Below are 18,938 nucleotides of genomic sequence, written 5' to 3' on the forward strand. Positions count from 1 at the left end.
ACAAACATTTTATAAGAATGTTCAAGTGAAATATTTCATACATTTTTAAATCTTTATTTTAAGTAAAAAAAAAAAAAAAAACTTTATGAAAAACGTCAATTATCTGCTTTGTATACCAACGATTACATATACACTCCTCCCTATTCTGAGGAAAGTTATCGAACAGAAAAATTAGTTATGTACAAAATTAATAATTTTGTAAAACATAAAACAATTTAGCAGGTGGAGGAATTTATGTGATACTAGATGACCCATGATCTCTTAGTACATTGTACATGTAGCTATTTAGTGTTCTTAACAGATTATAATAAATATGTTTAAGCACATCAATTTACTGGTAATTTCTGGAACTTCTATAAGATTTGAAGAAATTGTAAAACTTTTGACAAAACATATATATTTACAATATCTTTATATTTTACACGTTTTCCATGAACAAAAACAAACCTTTTGCTGCCCATATTTATATAATTATATAATACATTTAGACATTTATTTTGTAGTGTGATGAAAAATGAAAATGCATTTTTTTTTACTGTGATTGAACTCGGTCTTTTTAGGTTATGAAACTTTTGTATTTGATAAACCTTTTCTCCTCCTTTTGCCTTGTGAAAACAGCCAACCAATCAATTCTTATGGCATAAAAATGGATGTCTTAATTAATTGCTTCATTTGTATAAGAAGGAAAATAGCTTCATAACATTGACTAAAGTATATCCTAATATAAGTATATTATCTACAATCAAAGCTGGTGCAAGATGATGTGACACCTTAGTCCAGTCCTTAAATGTGTGCCCCAACGAGAGTTTTGATAATCTAATATAGGTACATATGCACTCCTTGCTTCTAACTCTCAAAAACTTCACCAAGAATATTTCCATCTTGTTCTTTCTTATAACTTCATCCATGCAAATAATCAGTTATTGTTACTGTATTAAGTCAATAAATCCTTGATGTCAAAAAATATAAATTTTAGTTTAGATTTAATTTTTACAGTAATCCCCCCAACCCCCTGAAAATCATATAGTTAAAGCTTATGTAACTCCAAGTTTTGTTTTGTTGTTCATGGTTGCTAAACTGACAAGTCCATATTTGTTATTGTGCAAAGATCCTGCAAATATTCCTTGGATAGGAAGCACATATTTCTTCCAACTAGCCAGTGCAAGAGGTAATTCAACATTTAACAATACCTAACTCATGTAACAATTTCTAAAATCATTAAAACAATGAAGTTAAAAGTTCTGTATTGACAAATTCTGTACATTTAAATTGAAAAATGAAAGAAAAAAATATGGTTGCATTATAATATAAAAAAGTTGAAGCATTTGATATAATCTGCAAGTAAATCAATAGAAATATCCGTTATTTATAAAATGTAAAAAGAAAGTTTTGTGACCAAACCAGAAATACATTCTATAGTTTCTAAATTAAATCATTTTATAAAAGTTTAAAAGACTAAGATATATATATATATATATATTTTTTTTTTTTTACACAGTGATCACCACTTATCAAGGCCCGGAAGCCACTCAGGGATAAGGGTTATTGCAAGTACATTAAGTTAGTGAGGAGATTTGCTGAAGTGTTTACTTAAGGGGGCGGTTCATTAGGAATTTGTTAACATTGGACTTGAAGACATCCAAGTTATAGTCCGGAGGGAAGCAGGCAGACGGAACAGAGTTCCACAGGCGTGCAGTTCTAAGAAAGAAGCTTTGTTCATGGAATCTGCGTTTTGATTTAGGCACAGATATAGAGTGGGGGAAATTTTTCACAGTGGATTCAGCTAGACGGGTGTTTTTTATGAATGTAATTGCATGGTATTATCCAGATAATTTTTTTTTTTTTTTTTTTACTTTCATTTATGTTTCACTTCTTTTTAGTTTTATGAAAATATGAATAAAATAATTTTAAAGATTGGATTTTTTAAAAATTTAATAATTACAGTATCATTAAGCCATTAAGTTATTAACTGAATCAAATTGTTATAAAACTATGTTTTTTAGGTAATGCTTTAATTTATTAAATTATTGGATGCAAACAGCTTCCAAAAACTACCAATCTTTTATTACACAAGGAGTTGCTAAGAATTTTCACACTAAGAAATTACTTTTTATTCAACAGTTTAAATGAAATTTTGAAATGTCACAATGTAATTCATCCTTTTTTTTTTACTATTAAGAAAAGATTTAAAAGCAAAACAAAAATGGAAATAAAGAAACTCCTGGACAACATGAGGTAAGTGCAACTAGTTAATAACTTACCACTTTTGTAATAGATAAATTATTAAAAAAAAAAAAAAATTCAAACTTGATAAAGTCTTCGCTAAATTTGTCTATGTAGTATTAGTTAAAAATAGCAACCTTTCATACAATTACCATTACTAATAACATTTTTTATGATTATTAATAAATTAAAACAAATTATAAATTTGAATGTAAAAATTAAAAAAAAAAACAACATTTTTAGAATTTAAGAAATTTAATTTGAATGTGATCAACTTTTGTCTGCTAACCATAAATATCTTTTATCCTACTCCAATCAAAATAATTCTCTCAATATCCACTTTCTAATTTGATAAATCAACAAGTTCAGATTTCAACGTCATGTCTGTATTTCTGCCAAGTCATGATTTTAGGTTTCTGTAAGACTGCACTAAGGTTTGGATAACTTCATAGTGTGCAGCTGGAGATCACCAAATCAGATGTTGAATACAGTGCTATTCATTTGACATGCCATCCAGATGAAGAAATGAGCAGGCTCAACCTTTCTTTGGTGATAGTCTACATAAATATTGATAGTGTGCCAACTATCTTCAATATATTTCTGAAAGAAATATGACATTCAGATCTATCAAGTTTCTATGCTCTACAAAGTAAGACCTATCCTGACAGAGGCTTTAATATAGGAAGTGAGATTGTGGTAACAATTTTCATTGCCTGATGCGCAACATGCGTTTTTCTGTCAATTCATTTAGTTTGCAATGTCTATGTAACGTATAAATCAACATTGCATTCAGGGAGGAAACTTAAAAAAAAATTTTTTTTTAGATCTGCTTAGGTTATTGATGGAGTTGGTCTGAGTATTTCAAACCTGAAACCTGCAGTAAAACCAAGTTCATCAATGACTTCAGAGCACATACAAGATGTATTTTATAATTAATATCGATCAGACAATACAATAAATACAAGCGTTTGAGAATCTTATTCCATAATCAGTTAAAGAAAGAAAAAGACAAATTAAAATTTAAAAAAAAGATTTGAATTAGCATGTGCGTCCAGCAGCATAATGATTTCAAGAACAAGATTAGAAAAATATTAATGAATTATGCAGACCCCTTTCTCAAGTTAGTAATCAACTCAAAATTATATTCAGGACATTCCATTTCATAGAAAGAGCATCTATTTAAAAGAAACAAATACAAAATAGAGTTTAGACTAGAAAAAAGTAACTTTATACATATAAATAGCCGAATCCACTGTGAAAAATTTCCCCCACTCTTTATCTGTGCCTAAATCAAAACGTGGATTCCATGAACAAAGCTTCTTTCTTAGAACTGCACGCCTGTGGAACTCTGTTCCGTCTGCCTGCTTCCCACCGGACTACAACTTGGATGTCTTCAAGTCCAATGTTAACAAATTCCTAATGAACCGCCCCCTTAAGTAAACACTTCATCAAATCTCCACACTAACGTAATGTACTTGCAATAACCCTTATCCCTGAGTGGCTTCCAGGCCTTGATAAGTGGTGATCACTGTGTAAAAAAAAAAAAAAAAAATATGGTATAAAACCAATATGATAATAACAGTCAGTTTGGATAACATAAGGAGTCAACCCCATGACAGGATGCTGGTCTGTTGCCAGTTGTACTTACAGTAATTTGCACACTTGAAGTGAATGTTTGCTTCCAGCATCTGGTATTCTCAAATGGTTATGCATTTAAGTACTGACGAAGTTTAATTTTTAAAATCTAATAACATAGATTTATAGTCAAGAATTTGTATTTGACTATTAAATTAAAAAAAAAAAAAAAAAAAAAAAAAAGAATCGAAATGAATTTTTTTTTTTTCCTGAAGAAACGACATAAAAACAATTCCTAGCTTTTTCCTTTGTTGTTTTTTCTTTTTTTTTTCAATATGGCTGCCAAGTCCTTAAAAAATTTCCATAAGTTGCCCATTGGCTTTTGAATCAGATGTACTTGATAGCATATCAAAGAACTGTTTTTGTGATGGGACAGTTAAAAAAAGTAAGAACAATGATATAATAATAGCGATGACGATGGCTGATGTTATGAAAGTTTACAAACGCCATAAAAAAGTGACAATACTTTGGAGGTCTTCTTTTCTCTTTCTGGGGATGGGGGTGGAGGGGGTTGAAACTAATACAGCGCAGAAAAAAAACAAAACTACTCTACCTAATCATTTAACCTCAAAATGATAATGCATGTTGTCATTTTATAATAGAAATATTGCTGTTGCTAGGAAAGAATCTGACAAGAGGAATAAATACAACTATATTCGTTATTGTTGTGATCAACACATAAACATTACATCACTGGTACATAATGCACACCAGCTATTTATTTAAGAGATGAAGATTCGTTCACTACCTTACATTTCCAGTGGTCTGACTGTGGCTGGCCGTTATTTAAGATGAGTTGCCTTGATTATCTTTCCTACAATTTTCCAAATTATACATTCCAAATTGTTACAATGTAACATTTCAAATGTTATCAAGCATATTTAATTCCACTATAAACTTGAATAAATTATGAATCATTCAGTGTTGCCATATATATATAAAACCCAAAGAATCTGAAGACTTGATATTGTTTCTGACAGAAATTCATAAAATTTTCTATTGATATTTAGTAAGCAAAATTTGAATTTTTAAATGTTCAGCTTTCTCTATAAGTTTTATTTCAGAATAAAAAAAAGTAATCAAATCAAATGTAATATTGATTACATTTGAGAAGAAAAAAATCTGCAAATAAAAACATCTTAGCAAGAAAAGAAATTTGAGAAAACAAATTATTAAAGAAAAATGAAATAAAAAGAGCATCATTAAAATGCGAAATTAAAAAAAATTATTTTACAAAATTTTAAATCAATTTAATGTCTTCATTTTATTTGTTATTGACATCGGTTGTGACAACGACATAAGTCAGAGGGGAAATATACAAATTTAGATTTTGGTAATAAGTTTATCTTTGGTTCATATTCAATTCAACCAAATTTTTAGTGTTAAAAAAAAAAAGAAATCAAAAATTATTATGCATTATATTCTTTTGTAATATCTGAGAGAAGGCAAAAGAGATGGTGGGAGAGGGAGAAATAGTCGTTTAAATGAATATTCTAGTAAATTATTTTGTAAAAATATTCCTATATCTTATATATAAATAATATGGTTGTGGCAATAATTTAAAAATATTTTTAGATGTGTTCTCACATCTTCATGGAAAGCTTCTCTTTCATTAGTCAGTAAAACACGAATTTGTTTTCACTAAATCTGAACGTTTTAATAAATACAAGATTAAGCTTTACCTGAATGTATATAATACTAAACCTCTGAGGATCGTGAATGTATTAGATGGTGGGAGGAAAGGTAGATGATGTAAATAAAGGGCTAATGAAAAGAAAAGTAGTAAGATGATTACAGTGGTGTTAATAATTTAAGGAGAGAGAGAGAGAGAGAGAGAGAGAGAGACAGACAGACAGACAGACAGACAGAGATGGGGAAAGGGTATAGAGGGAGGAGAGACTATTATAATATCACTGTATATTTTGAAATCCTTTGAGTTTATTAAAATTGGAAATGTTAAAAGTAGATCTTTAGTTATTTACTCTTTATCTGTTTAATGTACTAACAGGTCATCTAAAAGTTTTCATTCAATTGGCTTAAGATCTTTGAACTGACTTCAAAAATGCGATTTTCTTTGGTCTGTTAAACTTCCATTTGAACTGTCAGTTTCAGTACTAAGCACTTAGGTTGAATTGACACATCTTAAGAACAGCTCAATATCTTGTTTCTTTATGATCCAAAGATAAACTCGACTTGTGTTTATAAGCCAGTAAGCAAATCACAAACTCAGAATTCCATATTCATTTTTTAAAACGTTTATTTAAATGAAAACTTAAAAAAAATGATTTTATGATCATGTAATGCAGTTTTAAACAATTGCCACACGCACACTCTAAACATAAAATTATTATTCACACATGCAAACTGATAATTTTTTGTGCATCATTGTAACAACATAATCTGCATAGTCTTGTGACATCTCTTCATAGTGCGACAAAAAAAAAACAAAACAAAAAAAAACAACTTTTATAGCAGTTATACAATCAGAAAAGGAATGACATCTATGACAAATCATGAAAATAAATGAAATAAAGCCTAAATAAAATCCCAGACAGCATTATAGCATTCCTGACCAGCAAATTTGGTTCATTGATAGAATAGAGACACAGTTAAACAAAAACAAGTAACTTTTTTTTTTGTTTAGGAGCAAATATGAAACAACATTTTGTATAATTCTACCCAGAAATTACATTATGGTCTATCAACTTAAAAGCTTAAAAATTAATTTTGAATGCTATGCTATGAAATAAACATTATTTCTAGACATTTTTTTTGTCATTATTACATAAAAAAAATTAACAAAAAAACTTATAGCAATTTCTCAGTTGCTGAGCAAAACCAAACAGTGATTTAAACCTTGAAATGCCCATTCAATTGTATTGTAATTTTTGTTCAATGGCAAATCAACCGTATTGGTTATCTTGCACCATACAATTTCTGGCTAGAATGAAATTTTATAGACAGTAAAATATTGTGATTTATTTATTTGCTAATAAACAAAAGAAAATAACATTTTTCAACCATACTATTATATCATTGAACCACAAATTTAATCTGCTCTACAATGTCACCCTTGCAAATTAAAAAAAAAAAATGCAAAAGGCAACTAAAACACCATAGAAAATACACATTTATTGGGCTATTCAATATAACTTCATTGCTTCCAGTATTCCAAATTTTAAATCCCAAACTATTATACAAGTCATATTGGTAAAAGTCGATATAGATTTTGAAGAGACGATATCAAAGTCTAAAGATAAATAGTATCTTTAAAACAAAAACTTAAAAAAGTTTATAGTAAAATAAATCTAGAAATATATGCTAATTTAAAAAAAGGAGATAAAAAATCGTCTGAAATTTTTCATCCAAAGTTTTTATGAAATTTAGCTCCCCACCACTATTTCATGCTGCTTTATTTCTGCATTCAATAAAAGATACTTTTTTAAAAGTACAAAATTTGAATCAAATAAATTTCCATCACCTCAAATTGTTTTAGAAGTTGAAAAGAAATGGATTTAACACAACACTGTATCTGATGCCATTCAAAAGTCATGTCTCATTATTGAGACAAGATAAAAAAAAAGTGAAACAGGTAATTTTTGTGCTTTTAATTTTTTTTAGTTAAAGTTACATGTATACAGTTTTTATAAGTATATATAAATGAGTTAGGATTTGTATCGTTTTGATTATTCGGAAAATTATTCTTATCTTGGATGTTATTGGCACAATGTTTTGGTCGATGAACCCTCCGACCGTCATCAGGTATAAACTCCATGTTTTTTTCAACTAAGTGTACTTTTTAAGACTTTCCTACGATTCAATTTTTAATTGTATCCTTCCATTAATTGGCATTAATAGAAATATTTTTTTAACGAAACCGTGGGTAGACATTTTATATATGTTTCCGTTTTTTTTTTTTTTTTCTAAAAAACACAGTTTAAGGGAGGCAACTAAGGAAAAAAGTTGGGGGGGGGATTATCTCTCTTGAGTTGGGCGTATTTTGTGGAAGGCTAAAAAAAAAAAGAAAAAAAAAGAAAAAAAAAAAGAAAAAAAAAAGGAAAGTCCTTTTTGTTTTTTTTAATCATGTCTTTTTTTTCTTATTTTTCCCCCATATAAATTTGTAATCAATGGATTCCAAATGTCATTAAATTCAATACTTGGACAGCTTAGGAGGTCGTTGCCATCCACTATATGCGCTGCTTACTTGAGTTTTCTAACCTCCACATCTTTCTTCTATATCTAGTATTTTAACATCATCCCACATTGGGGAATGAGTGTCTTTTTCTCTCCATATATGATTTGCTAGGCTGATTTTTCGATTTCTCCATGTGTGACAGCTTTTTGGTGTTCTTCTAGTCTTACTTTGAAAAGGCAGCTTGTTTCCCCTTTGCAGAGTTTTCCACATCTACATGAAATCTCATAAATGCAGTTTTTTGTCATGAGTTTTTCGGTTGCAGGTTTTACTCATACAAAGTGGTTTCAGAGTGTTGAGTTGCTCCTGAATACTGTCCTAACATCATACTGACTGCATATCTAAAAAATTGTTTCGGACAGGCCTTCCGAGTATGGTGGACCCCTCCCCCCCAAAAAAAAAACAAAAAAAAAACATGGAGTTTACACCTGATGACGGTCGGAGGGTTCATCAACCGAAACATTGTGCTAATAAAACCCAAGATAAGAATAATTGTCCGAACAATCAAAACAATACAAACATTTGTATCTTATCTAAAAAATTTAGAACTGGTTTAGGATTGTTATATATATATATATATATATGTATATATATGTATGTTTCCAATATAATAATTTTTTTACCAATTATTTTAAAGTACATGGTTTGGACAATATTTGCTGACAATTTTCAACTGCTAACTTTTGTTTCTTCTTTATTGTTAGTCTTGTCTTCATAAAAACAGTGACTATACTTACATTATTTTTGTTATAGAATAATTACATGGCATAAACACATTGACACACCGCTTCTCATAAGATCACTGAAATTAAGTAACATTGAGTCTGGTTAGTACCAGATGAGTGACCATTTGGAAATACCAGGTATTGTATGTAAAAGCATGTCGGCACTTCGGGCAGCTGGTCACCTGGCCTCCAGCTGTCTCAACCCTGTCCTGCTGCTGCATCAGTCTGGGACAAGAGAGCAAGACTGGTTCTACACAAACCAGCTTCACTTTAAACAAATTCTCAGCGTGAGTCATCCATCATCAGATGGTTTTTGTCATTCCGATGAATGAACCACTTTCATTTGTTAAAAAATAATCATAGATAATTTTGAACCTCTACATTTGTGGAAGTGACACAGATTTCCCTTTGAAATTCTCACAAAAAGGACAGATAAGAAGATTTCAGACGTTGTCAATGTCAGCAGGAGGTGAAAAACATTAGAAAGGAATTGAAAGATTCAGGATTTAACTTATGGAGGTGATATCAGAAAAACACATGATCGATGATGTGATGCTATCAGAATGGTATTGTCATACCACCTTGCTATTTCATTGAGAGCCTCCAACTAAACACTGATGGCTACATCCGTGTTCTGAGTGAACTAGTGAAACTGAATTAACCTGCATGTGATCTGTATGCGCATCATCAAGACTCCATGCTTTGCCATATCAGCCAGAAGATCAAGGATCAACTGTTAAATACTTTCATCAACTACACTACACCTAACACCAGGCGTTTCAGCTTTTCTGACTGAAAACCTCATTTGTATTGGACACGGTGAAATAAGACACCATCAGATCCAGGTACAACATGAAGGGCAAGTGAAAGGCCAGGATCACCAGCCTTTGAAGACCTAAGTCAGGAGACAGTGATGAAAAATCTGACTTGTTTTGAGGTAGTTCATCAACAAAATAAGTTAGGAAGACACAAATTTAATGAATATATATAAAAAGGAACTCCTGTGCTATTTTTTTCCTAGACAGTAATCTTGCAAACAAATATTGTGCACACTCTGTATTTTGGAGTCTTACTTCCTTACTATTACTTATTGTTTTGGCATTAGAACCTTATCCTGGAACGGATACTCCCAACTAGTTAGGATTATATTTGATAGCAGGAAATATTGTAAATCAACTGATTTTTTTTTTTTTTTTGTTGATTATTAATCTTGTCATAACATTTACTTCAGTTATGTTATAAATTCATTGTTTAGCAATATGGTAACGAATTTGATAATCTTAGTATATTTGTAGTAGTAAAAAAAAAAAAAATATCTAGACAATAGTTGAAGAATCAGAGGAATGTACGCACCATGATAAGAATAGTCATGCAAGTCATTATAGTATTAGGGCATACCAATCTCTCACACTGATCAACTTTTAGTAATGAAAATACAGAATATATCACAATATTATTTTTTAGAGGAGGATTGATAATTTGTATTTTTTGAACTACTATTCTCATCTTCATTGTTACATTTATAGCCTTCACTTGCAAATTTTTCAATTCTGGAACCTGGATAGAATTTTGTACTGAACCAATTATTTCATTTATAGGGATAGATTGTTCTCATTTTGTCCGCTATGACTGGGAAGAAATATTACTTTATGTCACTATTATAACTTGTAGTAAGGATTAAGCCTTCAGCCTCCAGAAGACTGCTACTTGGAACTAATTGTTAATCAATGATTTTAACCATTCAGACAATTCTAGTATAAATTTTGAGAACCTTTAACCTAATTTAGCACCACTACTTATTAATATAGAATTGTTATTTTATTTAAATTTTTTATTACTAAATAAAGGATACCGTTTGAAATTTAATACAGATTCCAGAGTTTGAAAAGATGCGCCTGAAGGTCAAGGGTTATATTGTGAATATAACAATCAAGTAGTTTGAATAATCTAAATACAGAATATCAGAATTTGATTGGTGAAATTTCTTTGTCATTATTTTGAATGACAAAGAAATTTTTAAATAAAAATGCAAAATATAAAATGATTACAGTTCTGTTTAAATATCCTCAAATAAATTGAAACATTTTTTTTGTCTTTATCTTTCCTTCATATATATTTTTGGTTTTGTGTTCTTTTAAATGGAAAAAAAAAACAACAACCTGAAACAAGAAGTAATGTTGAGTAAACTAGTTCCTTTCAGCAGCTGAAAATACATGGAGTTTGATTTTCGAGGAACAAAATTTTTTTTTTTTTTTTTGTTTAAACTAAAGCACAATGGTGTTTTGTAAAACCATTACATTTTTAAACTAGAATTTATTTGTGGGTGTCTTTTAGAAGAATGAAGGCCACAATGATTCTTAACAGGGCTGTAGAGCTAATAAGACTAGAAATTTTAAAAGGTCTGACTCAAGTGATTTCAGTGAGCAAGGCTTTAATGATTTTAACAAAATTAGTTCCTGGCCTTTTGGCTTGAAGAAAAAGTGTATCAAGTATGATACTACGCTTCATCTTTTCTGTTTTCAGTCAATAAAGAAGAAATCCTTCTAGACTGAGAATGTTCATTTTTGCTGCAATCCAAAATGTACTTTTTGGGGAGTTTTTTCCTCCACTTTAAAACTGACCTTGTGTCTAACTTAATTCTCATAAGAAAGAAAGTAAATAGGAACTCTGGCCTCTTTTCAGTTTCGAAAGACATTGGATATTCCCTGTAAAAGTAGTCGTATGAAGGAGTCCATAATGAAGTAAGCATTGCACAATCACAACTACATTTCCGCTGAATCGACCTCGCAAAGTCCAGAATAACAAGAAACAATGTTGGATTAAGCAGAAAAAGATTGGTGTTATTTTAGAATTATTTTTCTAAATAGTTGCACAGCCAAGGCTTGAGAGTCTACTCTATTTAATTCATAGTTGGAAAGAGATTATGTGTGTTCATACCTTTCTGAAGAATTTTAGTTAAAGTGAAGCAGTGGAGCTTCTTATAGAACTCGGAACTGGTACATTGACCATGCCTGTAATATCTACATCAATTATGTATATAGAATTGAGTATGTGAGTATATATTTTCCAGAGGAGTCAGAGGCCACTTGAGGATAAGGGTTAATGAGTGTACGGTGGTCAGCAAGATAACAATGTAGTAATCGTTAATGGTGGAAATTGAGTATAATTTGATTATTTAAGGGGACGAATCAAGAAATAATTTACATTAGACTTGAAGAGGATCATGTTGTAGTAAGCTGGAAAGCAGGATAATGGAACAGGGTTCCACAGGCAGGAAGTTCTAGGAAAGAAGCTTGGTTTATGGAATCTGCATTTAGGTTTAGACACAGAATGTGGGGGGAAATTGTTGTCAGTGGTTGTAGGTAGTAGAGTGTTTTTTTTTGTGAAAGTTTGGCAAGGGGGGGGGGCATAGATTGAAGCTCAGATGAGCACTTGCCATGAAAATATTGATAGAGCAGAGACAAGCTTGCAACGTTTCTTCTGTGGGAATGAGTCTGCAGAGAAGAGAAAAGGGCATCACTCATCAGGTTTTGAACTCTGTAAAGGCAGGAGAGGGTACTCTGAGCAGCTCTTACCTAGATGTGGAAACAGTACTCCTAAGATGTACTTGGCTCTTATACAGGTAGAGGATTGGATCAGCAGTGAGATATCTACTGAAGCATTAGAATGATCTGACCATTTCCGGTGTTCTTGGCAACAAATTTGATGTGCGTGTTCCATTTCAGATCAGGAGTATACACATACACACTGTACTTGCCAAGGAGTAAAAGGAAAATGCTAACTTGTTTACAAACATGGACATTAATTTTGGTGACTTTAATTTTGTAATCAAAATATTTTGTAAAATAGGAATTTAAAATTTTTTAGTAGAACAAGGGTTTAATGTAAAGAAGAAAACAGACTTGATTAAAGTCCCATAATTTTATATATACAGTTTTAATGAACTCCGTATAATTGCAGACAGTAACTTTAATCTGCATCAGTGAGTAAAGGAAAATGTCTCCACTAACAATTTTTTTTTAATTGAAATAGATATTTTTAGAAAAAAAAAAAACTGAGGTATGTCAATAACATAGTGAAAGAGGGGAAAAATATAGGAAATAGGCTAATCTGAATCAAATATCTATATGTCAGACAGACTGTTATTTAGGTCCGACTTTCAACATCTGACAACTTTATGTTAGAAAATAAGTCTAGTTTTTTCATTAATCAGATAGACACCACAAGGAGTCCACCACAAACAGTAGGCCATGCATAAAAAGACACTTATCAACAAGAAATCATAGTATTGTTTTTCCTCTGTTGACTTTTCAATAGCACACTTGTACATCTGAACTTGTACATCTGAATCCACATTACAAAATAAAAACAATGTTCTAAACACTGATCGCAAACAAGTCAGTGATTGCTCCCCTATCATAATTTCATTTCAAAATTAAATTCCGCCATAATACATTTCAATTCATTTGTAAACAAATCAGCCATTTTATTCTTGTTAGATGGTAAGTTTATTAAAAACAAAGCCTAGTTTGCCCCAAACAGTAAGCAAGCAAACAAGTCAGCGAGTAAAAATCCACTTTAAGATTTATTTTCTTATGAACTTAAATTTCATCAGAATGAATTTCTCTTCAATTTTAAATAAATTTGCCTTTTTTTGTTGTTGTTAAATCATAAATTAAACATGAAGTCCTCTCCCTAACAGACTGTGTCCAAGCAAACAAGTCCTTGTCTGAGTTTTTGTTTATATTAGTCAATGTCTGACAATTTTATAAACTCCGAAAATACACCCTGATTCTTAAGTTCTATTATAGGTGATAACATGTAAGAGTTTAATTTCTATTGTTTTGACAACCATTTAATAAGCAATGCATAATTGCAGTCAAAAATTTATTTGATCTTACAATCATAAAAAAAATAAAAGCAAAAAAACATATGCAAGAAATTATTTCTTGTTTTAAATAGTCTGCTTAAAAATTTTATACATTGCTACTTTTTTGAATCTAATGTTAAAAATATTTTGCAAAAGAAAGAATTATTGGGAACCCATATAAATACCATGATAATTTTCTTCATTGAGATATTGTTTTTTTTTAAAATTTTTATTTTTGAAAAGTTCAAATATGAAATTTCTAAATTTTAGAATATGGTTCACTTAATTAAAAACTAACTGCACTACTCATTGTTTAATTTTTCACAAACTTATTAAAAAGTTTAAAACATTTAAATTTAGATTAAAAAAGTTTAAAAAGGTTTGAAAGTTAAAACTTATATACAAAAAAGGTTTGAAAGTTAAAATTTAGATACAAAAATGGTTTGAAAGTCAAGTTTTATAGATTATTTATATATGATGATTTGCTAAGAATTTTAAAGCCATGAATTTCTTTCTAGCCAACAGTTTAAATGCTTCCAATTTTTTAAAAAACTATTAACAAAAGATTAAAATGGCTGACTTGTTTATGAAAAAATAGAATGGTGGATTTAATTTTGTAATTAAATTATATTATTTTGTAAAATTTTGAAGTTAGAATAGTAAATAAAAAATGTGTAATCACGCAAAGGCAAACACATACACGAAAAATGGTCATAAAATTTTATTATTATGGAAAAGTATGATTATTTTTACACGTTTTCTTCAGTAAATTAATTTGTATTTTTGTACATTGAGTGTCAAAATATTAGTCACTTCTTCATAAGTATATTATAATATTGTAATTCTTGTTTTTGCTTTTGGAATTAAAAAAAGACTTTCCGAGATAAATTTTGTTAACTGAAAATTTTGTAATAAACTTGGGGAAAAAGAATTAGTTGTTCTTTGCTTATTTACATAATACACAGGAAGTTGTATTAATATTATTACTAATACTATTATTGTGTAGAGTTTGGAAGAGTTATATCCCTTTGATATAATGAATGTACATTGCTAGTCATTCTTAAGGAAGGAACAACTAAAACTATTATATAGATAGCTAATAAAAGCTGGTTTATAAATTGATTCCTAAGATTGGTTGGTTGTAGGGCTTTACAGCATGTGAACATTCATTGGATCATTTTATGCCAAAACTATACATATCTTCTCTATGAGATTGGTTCATAGATTAATCTATTTTTAAAATAAATAATCTATAAATGATAGTACCCGTTTTGAATAGAATCTATCGCACCAGGTTAGAGTGGACCTAAAGAATGATGGCACAAAACTCTCAAATTGGGACTTCACTATTGGTTGCCATTTTATCTCATACTCAGGACAGTTGAAGGAGGAAAGAAGAGAGAACTTAAATAAGGTTAGGAAACGAGGTAATCAGAAACAAAAGTAAGAAAGGGCCAGGAAAGATGGATTTTATGATAGTGGAATGGGGTAGAGATGAATACTTAACTATAAGGGGCCCGAGACAGTTTAGTGTCAGGATTAGGACATGTTATGATCTTTTCATCTAACATTTCACCAGAAGAATGAAAATCTTAGAAAAGTTATTACAAATGAATGCATAGCTTTTATTAGCATTAAAAAAAAAAAAAAAAGAAAATTGCATATGCATCAATTTTAACGATAAGTAAACAGAACTGTAATTGTCAAATGGTGCAGTTAGTTGAAAAAAAAAAAAAATTGTAAGCATGAAATATATTTTTAAAAAGAATATAAAACAAATCATCTGACATTTTTTTTTACATATTTAAATTCAAAAAATAAAAATAAAAGCATTGAAATAATAATTAAGTGCAAGAAGAATTACAATGGTGTCGTTTCTTGAGTATCGCAACAAAACTTGCTTTCCTCTCCTTTTACATAAAGGGAAATATAATGGTTAATGAGAAAGCAGATAACGACATTAAAAGAAAATGTAAAATTTAAACAGCTTTAGCTTTGTATAATTATTGTAAGGTTAAAAAAAATGCATTGTTTAATTTATCTTAAACTAGTTGTTTATGAAAATATATTGCCAAATGGAGGGCTCAGAGAAAAATAATTCAAACTATACTCACATTTATAATTAAAATGTTTTTAAGAAATAGTATTTAAAAAACGATTTTATTTTCTTTCAATTTTTTTTTATTATTATTTTTTTTAATTTCAATAAACATTGATTGTAAGTTAAAAAAAAAATTCATTGTGTATTTATGAAAATAAATGATAGGTGAGAAGGACATATAAAATCTTGTCTAATCAATTTTATTTATACAAAGATTTTAATTTATAACTATTCTCTAAGATTTTATCCTCCATTTGCATTATTTGGATCAACTGGACTACTATTCTCATCTTGTTTTACTCAATGTTTCAGGGCATCTTTTCGAAGTTGGGCAACTTCTATCGGAACGCAGCAGCCTATATGGAATTTGGGGTTAAACCAGTTAATCAGAGACAGATTGTTCTCATTCTCTCATCCATAACCCAGTAGAAATATTAATGGTTATCATAGTAATCTCTTGTCATAAGTATCTAACTTTAAACCTTCAGAATACTGTCACTTTTCCCCCATTGCTAAAAAAAAAAAAAAAAAAAAAAACTGGCAGATAGCCAAAGTTTACAATAAATTAGATGAGTTAGTGGCAGATGTCAAAGCATACATGCCTCAAAAACCAAACCTTGCAGAATTGAGATGTTCCAGCAAGCAAATAAGAAGCAATTATTGAAGTGGGCAATGAACATGCTCTAAAATAAACACAAGAACTTGTTTTGAATACTTTCAGCATTAAAATATTATCTTTAAATAACTACTGTCCTATAATCATATTTGGTTTAATTCTATTTTATATGCTGGCATGTTTTTGAAAGCTTTTGAAAATTGACTTCCAAAGCAATCTACTTCTGGTCAAGTGTTTATCTTTCAAATCCATCCTTATCATTTTCTCCAATGCTTTCCTGAGTCTTCTCTTGACAACTGATCTTGCTATCTTAAACTATTCTACATGTACTAAACCAAGCACTCATTTCTTTTTTCCTCCCAATGTAACCCTTGGATTATTCAGACTACTATTCTCATCTTGTACCTTCTTCAAGTGCATCTTTTTGAACTAGTTGCAATAATTCTGCATCAATCTTCTATATGCATGTTTTTAGATTTCCCTAAATCGTTTAAATAGTAATTAGGATAACAAAAAAATTCTGTCAACATCTACCATCTATTCTGATAGACATAAAAATCACTATTTTTTCTTTGAAGATTAAAGATGTAACATCCAAACACATGAAATTAACATAACGCAACCCTAACTTCCTTTTACAAATTTTATTACTAGCATCTCTTCAGATTTAGAAAGACTTTCCATATTTAAAACATCTTAAAAATATAAGACTAAATAATTGATATTGATTGGAATAAATAAAATAAATGTCCCTACTAACTACTTTCAAGCATTAACAAATTAATAAAAGCATCGACCAGTCAAGGGTGACCTAAAGACTCCCTTTTCATTAGCTACTACACTAAGCTGTAAGAGAGAGTGCCAATCCTTTTTCTAGATTGTCCCATTTACCCTTGATCCCCACCTTATAATGCTGAGTATTTAACAAGGAGGCATCAAGTACCATTTTTTGAGTCTTTGGTAGGACTCAACTAAGGATTGAACCCTGATCTTCTGCCCCATTAGCAAATAGGCTAACTATCATACTAAATTTATAGGAACATCTATTTTGAAAAGAATGCTCCCTACTTATGTAAATTCTTTAAAGGATGGGAAACATTATTTATTTCTCCTCTTGAAAAAGAGTTCTCAAGATATGAAAACTACTAAAATCAATTAAAAAAAAATTTTTTTTCATGAAATTTGAACTGTAACTAAATGACCATTATACAGATCCTTAAAATTTAAGTTAATTACAACCATTTTAAGCCCCTTTAAATCGACATTCACAGTATAAGCTAAAGATTAAGTTTTCATCATCACTTCACGTTTAGCCGTTTTGAAGTATTTGATAATCTTGCAATTTTAAAGAGTCCAAGGTCGTCGCCATATTACAAACTCTGAACAAGTATTCCTGCTAGCTGATAATTATGTATATATCTGTAGAATGGATTAAAATGTGATTATAATTTAATATTAAAGCTAGATTAAACTTTGTATAATGTTTTCCTTTATGTGAAGGTTACATTTTTAAGCAATCATTACTTAAACAAAAAAGCAATTTTAATGAGAAACTGCAAGATATAAATTTTTTTTACTCAAATTCAATATCTATACCTTTTATGAATCTTGGGGTTGATTAATAATGTTCTGTCATGAATGAGGGGGGACAGTAAAGGAAGTTTGTTATGATACTCAAGTTGTCTAAAACAATATTCTATTTGGATGGGAAATACTGAGGCTATTTCCAAAAATGTAAAAATCTGTGTGTAAAAATGTGTAAGAGACTGGAAACCATTCTAAAGGGTCAGTTCTACATTAAAAAGGAAAAAAAATAGTAAAGAAGCAACTTGTTGGATAACACATTGGTATTGGGCAGTTGACTACGGAAGAAGCAAATATCTGAAACCAACCTTTATAGGACTGGCATCATTCCTCCGGGCAGTGGATTTCTTCAATAGCTAGAAAGATGTCAAGGAAATAATACTGGGCCATACTTAAATCAGAAGGTTAAAAGGTACTCAGAAGACAACACATTCGTTGAGTAGGACCACAGCACAGTTTCACATTCAGTCATTCTACTCAAAAAACACTCAATACACAAGACTTAAAAAACAATCAGAAATCACTATCCTATTAATTTGGGCCAGTAATTTAGAAATAAAAATAAAATGAAATTTTAAAAACGTAAAAAATAAAATAAAATAAATTAAAAGGAAATAAAGAAAAAAGAAAAGAAAATTAAAAATAAAAAGGAAATAAAAGTGAAATAAATTAAAAAGAATAAAAAGGAAATAAAAATGAAATAAAATATAAAAAAATGAATAAGAAACACCTTAAAGTTAAAAAAAAAAGAAAAAAAAAGAAAAAGATAAAACAAAGCATTCTTAAAAACAAACAAAAAACACTAAAAATTCATACAAAATACACATTGCCAGATTTAAATGTGCACCATTAATCTTTTTCTCATGTTTTCAAAATAAGTAAAAAGTTCATCCATATTTAAATATTTTGTGTAATAGTTGCATTAATTTTAATCATTTCTCATTTTCCATAATATCAATTTGGAAAATACTTAACGTTTCCTTGATGGTTTA

At 29.6% G+C, this 18,938-nt stretch overlaps 1 protein-coding gene across 8 annotated transcripts in view; it reads right to left on the reverse strand.

Annotated features, from left to right (window-relative positions):
- LOC145291348 (ribosomal protein S6 kinase beta-1-like) overlaps positions 1-18,938 on the reverse strand; it is a 282,083-nt gene that overhangs the window by 30,125 nt on the left and 233,020 nt on the right. For 4 of the 8 annotated variants that reach the window (XM_080137142.1, XM_080137159.1, XM_080137126.1 and 1 more), the window contains one exon: positions 18,255-18,302. The exons of the other annotated variants lie outside the window; for them this stretch is intronic. In XM_080137142.1, the coding sequence (XP_079993268.1) occupies positions 18,255-18,302 (48 nt within the window). The remainder of the gene's footprint in view (positions 1-18,254; positions 18,303-18,938) is intronic. 8 annotated transcript variants of the gene reach the window in all.

The sequence above is a fragment of the Euprymna scolopes genome, chromosome 2 (assembly GCF_053919585.1).
Source record: "Euprymna scolopes isolate OS-2025 chromosome 2, ASM5391958v1, whole genome shotgun sequence".
NCBI classification, from domain to species: Eukaryota; Metazoa; Mollusca; class Cephalopoda; order Sepiida; family Sepiolidae; genus Euprymna; species Euprymna scolopes.